Source organism: Canis aureus, chromosome 9 (genome assembly GCF_053574225.1).
Source record: "Canis aureus isolate CA01 chromosome 9, VMU_Caureus_v.1.0, whole genome shotgun sequence".
Lineage (NCBI taxonomy): Eukaryota > Metazoa > Chordata > Mammalia > Carnivora > Canidae > Canis > Canis aureus.
The window spans coordinates 36,940,165-36,954,782 of NC_135619.1; the positions used below are offsets into that span (position 1 = coordinate 36,940,165).

General features: G+C 36.9%; 1 protein-coding gene across 3 annotated transcripts in view; it reads left to right on the plus strand.

Annotated features, from left to right (window-relative positions):
• ACTR10 (actin related protein 10) overlaps positions 1-14,618 on the plus strand; it is a 31,824-nt gene that overhangs the window by 3,483 nt on the left and 13,723 nt on the right. Inside the window, exons 1-6 of one of the 3 annotated variants that reach the window (XM_077909442.1) lie at positions 4,143-4,254; positions 5,108-5,190; positions 6,422-6,530; positions 9,128-9,235; positions 11,778-11,845; positions 12,118-12,197. In XM_077909442.1, coding sequence (XP_077765568.1) covers positions 4,192-4,254; positions 5,108-5,190; positions 6,422-6,530; positions 9,128-9,235; positions 11,778-11,845; positions 12,118-12,197 — 511 coding nt within the window. In that variant the 5' untranslated portion in view covers positions 4,143-4,191. Of the gene's footprint in view, positions 1-4,142; positions 4,255-5,107; positions 5,191-6,421; positions 6,531-9,127; positions 9,236-11,777; positions 11,846-12,117; positions 12,198-14,618 lie in introns of those variants that run through there. The other 2 variants (XM_077909441.1, XM_077909443.1) reach the window with 2 other exon arrangements.

The window sequence follows — 14,618 nt, forward strand, 5'->3', positions numbered from 1 at the left end:
GAGACACAGGCAGAGGAGAAGCAGGCTCCATACAGGAAGCCTGACATGGGACTCGATCCCGGGTCTCCAGGATCACACCCCAGGCTGCAAGCGGCGCCAAACCGCTGCGCCACCAGGACTGCCCTATTTGTCGTTTCTAATGGCTGAGTAATATTCCACTGTATATATAAACCACATATTCTTTATCCATTCATCTTTCTATGGACACCGAAGCTCCTTCCACAGTTTGCCTATTGTGGACATTGCTGCTATAAACATTGGGGTGCAGGTGTCCTGCCGTTTCACTGCATCTGTATCTTTGGGGTAAATCCCCAGCAGTGCAATTGCTGGGTCGTAGGGCATTTCTATTTTTAACTCTTTGAGGAACCTCCACACAGTTTTCCAGAGTGGCTGTACCAGTTCACATTCCCACCAAAAGTGCAAGAGGGCTCCTCTTTCTTCACATCTTCTCCAACATTTGTTGTTTCCTGTCTTGTTAATTTTCCCCATTCTCACTGGTGTGAGGTGATATCTCATTGTGGTTTTGATTTATATTTCCCTGATGGCAAGTGAGGCGGAGCATTTTCTCATGTGCTTGTTGGCCATGTCTGTGTCTTCCTCTGTGAAATTTCTGTTCATGTCTTTTGCCCATTTCATGATTGGATTGTTTGTTTCTTTGGTGTTGAGTTTAATAAGTTCTTTATAGATCTTGGATACTAGCCCTTTATCTGATAGGTCATTTGGAAATATCTTCTCCCATTCTGGAGATTGTCTTTTAGTTTTGTTGACTGTTTCTTTTGCTGTGCAGAAGCTTTTTATCTTGATTAAAAAGTCCCAATACTTCATTTTTGCTTTTGTTTCCCTTGCCTTCATAGATGTATCTTGCAAGAAGTTGCTGTGGCCAAGTTCAAAAAGGGTGTTACCTGTGCTCTCCTCTAGGATTTTGATGGATTCTTGTCTCACATTTAGATCTTTCATCCATTTTGAGTTTATCTTTGTGTATGGTGAAAGAGAATGGTCTAGTTTCATTCTTCTGCACGTGGCTGTCCAATTTTCCCAGCACCATTTATTGAAGAGACTGTCTTTTTTCCAGTGGATAGTTTTTCCTGCTTTGTCGAATATTAGTTGACAATAGAGTTGAGAGTCCACTTTTGAATTCTCTATTCTGTTCCATTGATCTATGTGTCTGTTTTTGTGCCAGTACCACACTGTCTTGATGACCACAGCTTTGTAGTACAACCTGAAATCTGGCATGGTGATACCCCCAGCTATGGTTTTCTTTTTTAATATTTCCCTGGCTATTTGGGGTCTTTTCTGATTCTGCACAAATCTTAAGATGATTTGTTCCAACTCTCTGAAGAAACTCCATGGTATTTTGATAGGGATTGTATTGAATGTGTAAATTGCCCTGGGTAGCCTTGACATTTTCACAATATTCTTCCAATCCATGAGTATGGAATATTTTTCCATCTCTTTGTGTCTTCCTCAATTTCTTTCAGAAGTGTTCTGTAGTTTTTAGGGTATAGATCCTTTACCTCTTTGGTTAGGTTTATTCCTAGGTATCTTACGCTTTTGGGTGCAATTGTAAATGGGATTGACTCCTTCATTTCTTTCTTCAGTCTCATTGTTAGTGTATAGAAATGCCACTGATTTCGGGCATTGATTTTGTATCCTGCCACACTACCAAATTGCTGTATGAGTTCTAGCAATCTTGGGGTGAAGTCTTTTTGGGTTTTCTAGGTACAGTATCATGTCATCTGTGAAGAGGGAGAGTTTGACTTCTTCTTTGCCAATTTGAATGCCTTTTATTTCTTTTTTTTTTTTTTCAAATTTTTATTTATTTATGATAGTCACAGAGAGAGAGTGAGAGAGAGAGAGAGAGAGGCAGAGACATAGGCAGAGGGAGAAGCAGGCTCCATGCACCGGGAGCCTGACGTGGGATTCCATCCCGGGTCTCCAGGATCGCGCCCTGGGCCAAAGGCAGGTGCTAAACCGCTGCACCACCCAGGGATCCCCCTTTTATTTCTTTTTGTTACTTGATTGCTGAGGCTAGGACTTCTGGTACTGTATTGAATAGCAGTGGTGAGAGTGGACATCCCTGTCGTGTTCCTGATCTCAGGGGAAAGGCTCCCAGTGTTTCCCCATTGAGAATATTTGCTGTGGGCTTTTTGTAGATGGCTTTCAAGATGTTGAGGAATATTCCCTCTATCCCTACACTCTGAAGCGTTTTGATCAGGAATGGATGCTCTATTTTGAAAAAATGCTTTCTCTGCCTCTATTGAGAGGATCATATGGTTCTTGTTTTTTCTCTTGTTGATATGATCTGTCACGTTGATTGCTTTACGAGTGTTGAACCAGCCTTGCATCCCAGGGATAAATCCCACTTGGTCATGGTGAATAATCGTCTTAATGTATTGTTGGATCCTATTGGCTAGTATCTTGTTGAGAATTTTTGCATCTGTGTTCGGGATATTGGTCTATAATTCTCCTTTTTGGTGGGGTCTTTGTCTGGTTTTGGAATTAAGGTGATGCTGGCTCATAGAACAAGTTTGGATAAAATATTTTTTAGTGTAACTTCAAGTAAACTTGATTAGAACAGTGCTAAATAATAACGTGTATGTTACAAGAAAAAAATTTTAAATCTTTATTTCATCTTAAGAGTTTCCTGCCAAAACTAATTTGACAGATCAGGAATTGTAGAACAACAGGAACAATAATTTCTCTGTGTCTCTCATGAATAAATAAAATCTTTTTTTTTTTTTTAAAGATTTATTTATTAAGAGAGAGCGAGGAGAGAGGCAGAGACACTGGCGGAGGGAGAAGCAGGCTCCATCCAGGAAGCCCGATGTGGGACTGGATCCCGGGTCTCCAGGATCACACCCCAGGCTGCAGGCGGCGCTAAACCGCTGCGCCACCGGGGCTGCCCAATAAATAAAATCTTAAAAAAAAAAAAAAGAAGAAGAAGAATGGATTGAAAATGTTGGTCCATGGGTGCTAAGACAGTACAGATGGAAGTGAGTTCTGAGCCCATGGAGCTATTGTTAAGGTGGAACCAAGATGAAATGTAGCCTAGAAGAGAGTCATGAAAAGGGTCTGGTTTGAGAAGGAAGCCCCTGCCTCAAGATTATTTAAATTTTTGAAGATTTTACTTCCTTATTTGAGAGAGAGCAAATGCACGCATGAGGAGAGGGAGAGGCAGAGGGAGAAGCAGGGAGCCTATTGTGGGCTCCATCCAAGGTCTCTGGAATCTCAACTGCTTTACCCACTGAACCACCCAGGTGCCTCTCATTTAAGCTTTTGAAGAATAGATATGAAAGGATTCCTACCTGTGTGGCCAGTGAGTTGATGACTTTCCTTTTCTTGATGAAAGTTGTAATTCTACTATCATAATTTCAGCTCTTGTTCTACATGAACTAATACAAATTTCACATTATGCAGACGTTATTCCTTATTTAACAATGAAAATAAGATCATATTTGGTATTATAAACACACATTATAGCAGAGTAGATGAGTACATCAGTTTATATATGGTATTGGGATGCATTAAGATCAACATGAAGTTTTTTTCACAATTTTTTTTATTAATAATGCTTAATTAGGGAATCATTTTATTGATTTCAAAATTTTTTAGGGGCACCTGGCCGGCACAGTCAGAAGAGCATGCAATTCTTGATCTCAGGGTCATGAGTTCTAACCCCCTGTTGGGTTTAGAGATTACTTAAATACAAACTTTAAAAAAAAAAAAAAAAATTGGGGGGGAAGGGTTCCTGGGTAGTGCAGTTGGCTGAGTGGCTGACTCTTGATCTCAGCTTAGATCTTGATTTTAGGGTCATGAGTTAAAGCCCCACGTTGGGTTCCATGTTGGGCAGGGAGCCTACTTGAATGAATGATAGGTACATAGATAGATAGGTAGATTAAAAATACTTTCTGCAAATCCTTAGATAAACCAGAAATATAGTAGATACCTGTAGTGTGGTATTCAAAATGTGATGGAATTTCCCGTGTATTTACTTTCATGTTCTTTTACTTTATAATAATTGAAGTTAGTGTGATACTTGATAAATTTCTAGATAGATTCCTTACTATACTTAAAACTTTTAACATTCTCATTGATACTTTTATTTTTATTTTTATTTATTTATGATAGTCATACAAAGAGAGAGAGAGAGAGAGAGAGGCAGAGACATAGGCAGAGGGAGAAGCAGGCTCCATGCACCAGGAGCCCGACGTGGGATTCGATCCCGGGTCTCCAGAATCGCGCCCTGGGCCAAAGGCAGGTGCTAAAACGCTGCGCCACCCAGGGATCCCCTCATTGATACTTTTTTTAGTGCTTTCAGCTTTTATATTCATCTTGAAAAGACAGGTATATGTGAAGATTAATCTAGAATCAGCCATACATGGTTTGGAGTCTTCTTTAAGCTCCATAAAATCATTAAATTAGCTGAGCTAATGATCTTTCCATTAAAAGAGTAAATAAAGAGAGGTCTTCTAGTGATGCATCAGAGTACTTAGCGCTTTTTGAGGATCATAAGTGAAGCCCTTGTTATGTATTGGTATTGACTTAACATTCATTGCAGTGTTTGCATACACTGTTTTAGTGCTGATAGTGTATGTTCTTACTTTTACCACATATGTTTATGAGTTATGAGCATGTATTTTGTGCCTGGTACTGTGTCAGTTAGAAAAGGATATATCATAAGCAAACCAGGAATACTTCTTCCATCTTAAATTATGTAGTGTAATGGCAAGGTAGACATTTTACAGGTAATTAAGTGGGTGATCTTATAAAAGGGAAAGTGTCCTTGCTTTGAGAGTAACCTATAGGGACTGGATCAAGTCTAGAGTGTCTGAGGAAATGGTAAGACCAAATGGAAGAACAGTGCAGATGAGCATAGCTCTCTACTTGTGAACACATACTTTTACCCCCACAAACCAAAAAGTTCTGTCATCTTAGGCCAATTTTTAAAGATTCCTAATTTAAGTGATTAATTTATATTTAATGTTCTCATTTTTTCTCAATGCAAATCACTTTTGATTACCAGAAAATGCGTTAGTACAATAAATAAGCATATTTTAATTTGAGATTATTTTGTTATAAATTAATACATAATTTTAATTTTTTATAGCCTATCAAAGTTGTTCAATATAATATCAATACAGAAGAATTGTATTCCTACCTAAAGGAATTCATCCACATACTGTATTTCAGGTAAGATGCAGTTGTGTTTGTTTTTCTTTCCAGCTTTTGTGATTAGATTTTCCTAATGCCAGTCATAGTGATATTTCATTGTGTTACATCTGATGCCAAAAAAAAGGTGACCTCTACTGCCATTTTTGTTTATTTTCAACCTTTTCCAAAATGTATTTGAAGACTACATAAACTAGCAAGCATAAGGAAATGCTGAAAACAAATTGAATGCTCATTAATAAAGGGGGTTGGGTAATTAAATTATTATATATCCATATAGTAAAGGACTTTACAGGCATTAAAAAAAAGTTCTATATCTATACATAGTAATACAAAAGATGTCTTAGATATATTGATAACTGAAAAAAAGCAAGTTGCAGAATAACACCTATGGAATAAACACTTTTTTTTATAAAGATCTTATTTATTTATTCATAAGAGACACACAGAGAGGCGGAGACACAGGCAGAGGGAGAAGCAGGTTCCTCCCAGGGAGCCCAATGCGGGACTCCATCCCAGGACCCCAGGATCATTCCCTGAGCCAAAGGCAGACACTCAACTGCTGAGCCAATCCAAATCCAGGGGGATTAAACACTTCTGTTAAAATACATTCATATGTATGGACAATAATGACAATATACAAACTGCTATAAGTGATAGTTTCTGGGTAGTAAGAATAAGATATTTTCCAAGTTACAAACTTCTGTTATATTTGGAGTTTTAGTTTTATGAGCATATATTACGTCTGTAGTCTTTAAAAAAAAAAAAAAAAAAAAAACACCTGGGATGCCTGGGTGGCTCAGCAGTTGAGCATCTGCCTTTGTCTCAGGGTGTGATCCTGGAGTTCCAGGATCAAGTCCTGCATTGGGCTTCCTGCATAGAGCCTACTTCTCCCTCTGCCCCTCTCTCTCTCTGTGTCTCTCATGAATAAATAAATAAAATCTTTTAAAAAATAATTAAAAACATAAAGAAAAAAATCTTTTTAATGGCTCAAGTGTGTATTCATACTAGACTGTAGCATTTGTTTCCTGAGATAAATTTATAAATTAAAGATCCTGACATAGTACATGGCATATGATAAGAGGTCAGGAATGTTATATTTCCTAGGTTATAAAATGAAGATGTCTTTTTGTCATAAAACATCTTGAGCTAAGGTAGTATAGTTTCTCTGTTCTTAACAAAATTGCATTTATGTGCCAAAATAAATACAAACTTTTATTTAATTTTATAAATAAAAACTATCACCTTCCAGGCATCTGTTGGTGAATCCTAGAGACCGCCGAGTTGTGGTTATCGAGTCAGTACTATGTCCTTCCCACTTCAGAGAGACACTCACTCGTGTTCTTTTCAAATATTTTGAGGTACCATTTTTTTTTATGTTGTTTTTCATAGGTACTAAAACTTAAACTAAAAGTCCTTACTTAATTTCCTTTATATATACTATACAGTGCATTTGAGAAACCAGATGAGAGTAAACTCAAGCTGTTTTAAATGGACCGTATTTTTGCTTTTTATGATTATTTCATGTGTAATCAACATTTCATCTAAGACTTAGATAACTGAATATTTCTTACTGATATTTCTGTTCTTTATTTATTTTAATATAGGTTTTTATGTTTGGGGACTTTTTTGGAATTAAAGGGTATATTCTTTTCTGTGGAGTTTGTGATGTGGTTTTTTTCTAGGTCTTTTTAGTTTCCATTTTTTTTTTTTTTTTTTAATTTATTTATGATAGTCACAGAGAGAGAGAGAAAGGCAGAGACACAGGCAGAGGGAGAAGCAGGCTCCATGCACCGGGAGCCTGACGTGGGATTCGATCCCGGGTCTCCAGGATCGCGCCCTGGGCCAAAGGCAGGCGCTAAACCGCTGCGCCACCCAGGGATCCCTTAGTTTCCATTATTGAGTTATGCTCATTGTTCTAAATTCTTCTGTACCTTCATTTTAGGCTTAATTTTTATTTTATATATTTGAGAGAGAGTGCATGTGCATGAACCCCAGCGGTAGGGAGGGGCAAAGGGAGACAGACAAGCCAACTCCCCACCAAGGAGGGAGCACAATGTGGGACTTGATTCCCGGACCCCGAGATCATGACCTGAACCAAAATCAGACAGTTAACTGACTGAGCCACCCAGGTGCCCCCCATTTTAAGCTTTAAATTCTTGTTATAGGGGTGCCTGGGTAGCTCCACAGTTGAGCATCTGCCTTCGGCTCACGGTGTGATCCCAGTCCAGGGATCGAGTCCCACGTCAGGCTCCCTCTGAGGAGCCTGCCTCTCCCTCTGTCTATGTCTCTATCTCTCTCTCTGTGTCTTCCGTAAATAAATACATAAAATCTTTTTAAAAAATAAATAAATTATTGTTATATAAAATAACTTTTTTTTTTTAAGATTTTATTTATTAGAACACAAACATGAACAAGGAAGGGGTAGACGAAGAGGGACAAGCCCAACCAACTCCCCTCTGAGCACAGAGCCTGACACGGGGCTCAATTCCAGGACCCTGAGATCATGACCTGAGCCAAAGGCAGACATATAACCAACTGAGCCACCTAGGCACCCCCAAAATAAATTCCTATTATATGGAATGTTCAAATACTGTCTCCCCTAGAGTAAGTGGGCAGTGCTAGGAATGATTCTCAAATTTTGATAGTAGTAATATTTCTTGTAGCTTTCATTTTATAGGAGTCAAGATTATTTAAAAACCAAAATTATGATTTAAGGTAATTATATTTCATAATATGCCAAAGCCTTATTCAGATTTTTTTTTTAAGATTTTATTTATTTATTCATGGGGGGGGGCAGAGAAACAGGCAGAGGGAGAAGCAGGCTCCATGCAGGGAGCCCGACGTGAGACTCGATCCCTGGTCTCCAGGATCAGGTCCTGGGCTGAAGGCGACGCTAAACCACTGAGCCTCCCAGGCTGCCCACCTTATTCAAATTTTTGAAAATTTTTGCCTTAGGAATTTAAGGTTTTCAACAAGGGAAACTAAAGGATTGTGAAAAACATACAATATATAAGAAATTAAGCATATATAGATGTATTTTTCATATATTCTGTTGAGATCACATATATCAAAAATCATATCTTTATGAGATAATGACAGTTAATATTTCTAGGTTATAGTGTAGTAAAACAGGCATAGATTAAACAGGTTGCATACTCCTTTATTTACTGATATAAATTTAGGAATTTGGTTTTCCATATGGAGAAAAAGGAAAAACAAGAAGCAACATCAGCTCTTATCTGAATAAAATAGATGATTCTCTGTATTTTAAGTTTAGTTGTATTTGTGTATCTCCAATGTGGCTAGAATACTTGCTATATGTACTTAGATAAGGGAAATATGCTATTATTTTTTGGCATTTGGTTATGAGGACTTTTATGGTTTGATTGAATATTTATCTCATATTTGAGGGATCACCAGATCTGGCAAGTTCTCACTGAAAAATGTCACACAGTTAAGGATTTTTATAGCTCTCAAATTTAATTTTAAATGCTATATTATGTTTTAAAAATAGTGTTCATATTACAAACTTTGGGAATAAAGACAAGAATCTTTTTCTAAATTTTCATTTTGGTTGCAACGACATCTCTTTATTTTTTTTAATTTACCATCTTCAAATTTATGTTTCTGTACCTCTTTTATCCCTTTCATTTTTCCCTCCTAAAGAGGGAGAACAAAAATTAATCAAAATGTTTCACAATTGTCATTTTGGAATGAAACAACTTAGAGAATTTAAAGAGTGTTTTATTTATTATGGTATATTTTGGTGCTTGTGTAAATTCAGATAAATCAACAAACTAATTCTTAATTTAGTGCCATAAAGTGATTAAAAGGGTGTCATAAATGTTACTGTGAATTTTTTCAAGTATATTTGAAATATGAGGGAAACACTTTCAACTACTAATACTCCTAGTTCTGTTGTTGTTATTGTTATTTTGGTTTTGTTGTTTTCTAGGTCCCATCTGTCCTGCTTGCTCCAAGTCATCTAATGGCTCTTCTGACACTTGGGATAAACTCTGCCATGGTTCTGGATTGCGGCTATAGGGAGAGCCTGGTGTTACCTGTATCTTTTTTTTTTGTCAAGCAGCTAATTTTTCGGTTTTCATTCTACTTTAGTACAGTTAGATGTTACGAGTGGCTTTCATGGAATGAAACTATTTGGGGTTACCATGTACAAATATTAATTCCCATGTGGAAAAAATTTACAGAATTGTCTTAAATCTTGTAGAAATTACCATTATGACTTAGTCCCGGTATATACTCCAGGGGTCAGACCTCATGAGCATAATGTTCAGTTTTTAAGAAGAACATCAACCAATTAGGATGTGTCATAGAACTTGACTAGTTCTAAGAAAAGATCAAAAAGGAAAAAAAAAGGTCATACAAAGAGTAATTGGAGAAACTGAAATGAGAAAATTAAATCAAGAAAAATTAAAATGTGAAATCAGCCTTCAAATAGCTGAAGCGTTTGCTGTGGAAAAGTGAGTGCATTTTTTTCTTTTTCAATTTCTAGAGGCTGTCAGAAGCGGTAGGGCATAGAGTTTATGATTTTAGTTTTGGAATCAAATACACACATAAGTGGTAAATCTTGCTATGTTTCTTACTGGTTGTATGATGTTCATCAAGTAATCTCTTTGGGCCTCAGTTCTGTCATCTGTGAAATGGGAATTATAATAATTCCACCTCATGGAGGGGATATTGTGTGACTTGAGTGAGACAATGTAAAATCTTTAGCATAGGACCTGGCACGTAATAACTTGCTTGGCAAGTGTTCTAGTTTTTGTGTCATTCACCACTGGGAAAAACTTCTTAGTAATTCAAGCTGTCACAAAATGGAATTAGTAAAAAAAATAAAATAAAATAAAATAAAATAAATAAAAAATAAAATAAAATAAAAACAAAATGGAATTAGTGACTATACACTGGTGCATTCTTTGTCATCAGAAGGCTCTTACTGTGAACATTGCTCTTTTGAAAAGGACATTGAAGTACTTAAATGTGTGATGCTTGGGAAGAAATACTTGGGGGAGTGAAATTAAGAATCATTAGCTCCGGGATCCCTGGGTGGCGCAGCGGTTTGGGGCCTGCCTTTGGCCCAGGGCGCGATCATGGAGACCCGGGATCGAATCCCACGTCAGGCTCCCGGTGCATGGAGCCTGCTTCTCCCTCTGCCTGTGTCTCTGCCTCTCTCTCTCTCTCTCTCTGTGACTATCATAAATAAATTAAAAAAAAAAAAATCATTAGCTCCTAAATTAGGTAATAGTTTTTAAAATATGAAGTATTTTGTGTTTAAATCTCATAACAGGGGCACCTGGGTGGCTCAGTGGTTGAGTGTTTGCCCTCGGCTCAGGCCTTGATCTTGGGATCCTGGGATCGAGTCTCGCATCGGACTCCCTGCATGGAGCCTGCTTCTCCCTCTGTCTATGTCTCTGTCTCTCTCTCTGTGTCTCTCATGAATAAATAAATAAGTTTATTTAAAAAATAAATAGGGCAGCCCCGGTGGCCCAGTGGTTTAGTGCCTGCCTTGGGCCCAGGGCCTGATCCTGGACACCTGGGATCGAGTCCCACGTTGGGCTCCCTACATGGAGCCTGCTTCTCCCTCTGCCTGTGTCTCTGCCTCTCTCTCTCTCTCTGTCTCTCATGAATAAATAAATAAAAATCTAAAAAAAAAAAAAAAAAACACTAAAAAATAAATAAATCTCATAACAGTCAGGGCGCCTGGATGGTGCAGTCAGTTGAGCATCTGACTCTTAGTTTTGGCTCAGGTCATGATCTCAGGGTCTTGAGAATAAGTACCGCATTGGTCCCTGTACTCAGTGCAGAGTCTGCTTAAGACTCTCCCTCTGGGCAGCCTGGGTGGCTCAGCAGTTTAGCGCCTGCCTTCAGCCCAGGGTGTGATCCTGGAGACCTGGGATTGAGTCCTGTATCGGGCTCCCTGCATGGAGTCTGCTTCTCCCCCTGCCTGCCTCTCTCCCTCCCTCTCTCTCTGTCTCTGTCTCTCTCTCTCTGTGTGTCTCTCATGAATAAATAAATCTTTAAAAAACATCAGGTAGTAAATCCACAGTATAGTATTTTCTTCTGTCCTCTCAGCTCTAATAGAAATACAATGTGAGACATATATGTAATTTAAAATTTTTCTAAGAGGTACATTTTTAAAAGTACCAGTGAAAGATGAAGTTTCTCTATATAATTTAACCCAATATATTCAAAATATTATCATTTCAACATAGAAACTATATAAAACTTATAATGAGATTTTATAGGATTTTTTTTTATGTATGTATTATTAAGGCTTCTAAATTTGATAATCAGTTTGTTCTTACAGCACATCTCAATTCAGACTGGCCACATTTCAAGTGCTTAGTAACCACATGTGGCCAGTAGCTACTTTGTTAGACAGTTCCAACTATTGAATTCTTTGTGTTAGTGTGTATGTTTAACCTCTTTCTTTGAAGAAGAATATGGAAAAAGACTGATTTTTCTGCAACTCTTTTAAAAATATGAATTTGTTATCAAAGCTGACTTAATACTTCAGAAAGTGAGGAAAGTATCAAGGAAGTCACATTTTATCTCCTAAAATAGTTGTATCCTTAACTACCCTGTAGATCTATGAAGGAATCCCAGTACTAAATTGTTGGGGAGCACTCCCCCTAGGAGGAAAAGCCCTTCACAAGTAAGTGTCTTGGAATTTAGCACATTTGCTCTACCTGTACCACAAAAACATGTTAATTTTTTGACAGTGATCAGTAGAGAGTAATATGGACATTTAATGTTATTCAGTCCATTCTCTATTATTAGCCTTGAGTAAGGATAAAATCACTTTTGTTTAAAGCATTATAACCTTTTATGTAGTAAACATATTAAATAAGAGAAGGATATCATGTTCAATATTTTAATTCCAGTAACTTTTTTTTCTTTTTTTTTTTTTTTTTTTTTAACTTTCAGGGAGTTGGAAACTCAACTATTGGAGCAATGTACTGTTGACACAGGTGCTGCTAAAGAACAGAGCCTTCCCTCTGTGATGGGTAAAACAATTTTAAAGTATTTTAAGAATGGTTTACACTCCCTTGTCATAATTCAACTCATTTGTTTTTTATCCTATTGTATAGTTATACTCTTTTCCCTCGTATCACTTGTTTCCAAAGCCATTGGAATGGCTTTGTTCCAATTATAAGGTCAGTATTGACTTCTTAATGACCAAATCCAGTAGTTTAATTTTGGTCATCCTTTCTAGAATTTTTGACATTGCGTATTATCATATACTTTTGATATTCTCTCTCCTTGACTTTTAGGACTCTCTCCCTTTTATAATGTTCTATTATTATATGATATTCCTTGGTTTCCTCTGCTCTTTCTCTCCTGATATTCCCCTTAGCCTCTCTTGTTATTTGTTTTTTTTTCTTCCAACTGGCTTTTAAAAAGTGATCTCATCTATTTTTATAACTTCAGCTACATCAATATGCTGTTGATTCTCAAATGTATCATTGGGCTTCCAACATTTGCAGATAAAGATGGTATCTTCCTTCTCTCCCATTTTAGAAAACTGGGAGTTAAAAATCCTTTCATTTCTCCCTCAGAAATGTCTTTTAAATTATATCTCTTTTTCTCTATCATCTATACTAATGAACATCTGAAAACAAAGACATAAACTAGACCCTATTACTACTTGCTTCGATTGTTATAGGAGACTACTCTCTGGACCAATTCAATCTGTTTTATACTGTTGCCAGAAATAACTTCTACAAGTCTGATTATACCATTCTCTGGCTTGAAGATTTTTGCTGACTCCACGGCTTAAAATCCAAATTATTTGTTTGATATACGAATTTCTTCTCAGTCTGACTTTTTTCTACCTCTTGCCCTAAGCTAATCACCTTAATCCTGTGCACCTTATTTCAGCTATTGTAAATTTCATATAGTCTTCTAGGCACTACTAGTCCTTCCTCAACCCTGAGCCTTTATTCTGTTTCTTTACCTAGGCTGTTGGGTTTTTGATCCCTCCACGTGACTCATCTGGAATGTCATTTTTTATAAAGCCTTCTTCAATTACCCTGAGGCAGATAAATTTCTTCCCTCTCTGTTAAGTCCTCAGTAGTATTTATTATAGCAAATATGACACATCTTCATTTGCCTGTTAACTCCCCTGTTTCCCCTCGTTGACTTTTGAGGATCTCTGTCATACTTGTTTTTCAGTCAATAGCACTTATAAATGGGCCCTGGGCACTGAATAAATGTTGGAAAGAGAAAGGCAGGTTATTAGGACATTTATCTTTGCATATATGGTTTTCTTATTTTCCTTTTGGTGGTTAAGATAATAGCATTCTTTGTCCTATAGATTGGTTTGTAATTTTTCTTTTCCAGATAAACTTAGTTACTCTTTTAGTAGCCATGAAGACAGTTAATTTGTAAAAAGCTTTTTTTTTTTTTTTTAAAGATTTTATTTATTTATTCATGAGAGACACAGAGAAAGAGGGGGGTGGGGGGAGAGGCAGAGACACAGGCAGAGGGAGAAGCAGGCTCCATGCAGGGAGCCTGATGTGAGCTCGATCCTGGGTCTCCAGGATCAGGCCCTGGGCTGAAGGCAGGCGCTGAACCGCTGCGCCACCCAGGCTGCCGTAATTTGTAAAAAGTATCCAAAGATAATGAGTTTAGTGTAACATCGATATTTTTAATAAAGGTCTTCTTTTTAAAAAATAAATAAATAAAAAATAAAGGTCTTCCTTTAAAACTGAAAATAACATTTGCTTAAAATTCTAAACTTTACATTTTTAGACACCCTTTTTTAAACCAACTATCATGGCTTCTGATTGTAATCTTTCCCTCCCATAATCCCTAAAATCTAAGTCTGTGATACCCTTGTAGTCTTACTAATTGTGGAATTAAATCATATCATTGTTTGCTGAACATGTTTAGGAGGATCAGAAATGCAAATACATTTAAAATAGCTCTTGTCAAGGTCCTTAGCAAGGATTAGATTCAAATTTTATGGATACTTGGGTATCCTTAAATGAACTTTGAATGAGCGTTTTTCATTTAGTATTTGGAACCTAGTTCAAAAAGAATAAATATACTAAAATAACTTATGAAGACTAACCTAAGTACCTAAGTACATTGATTTGAAAAGTGTGCAGTTTAAAAAAAAATATGTATAAAAATATTATGTTTCTTATTCTCCTAAATTAACTGAATTTAGATGTGATTTTTCAGAGCCAGTGACAATGAATACCTCTTGTTTCTATTCCTTATTTGAGAAGTTTAAGTAACTGTTACTATTAAGATTAAGGAACTCCTTCCCAAAGCAGCATTCTACCCCCAGCTAAAATAAGCGCTTTATTTTCAATCCTGCTTTACATATAACCTAAAGAAAACGGTTTTTTGTATTATCAAATTTCTTTGTTATATATTAGAATTCATTTGAATATTCCTAAAGAGAATAGAGCAGTTAT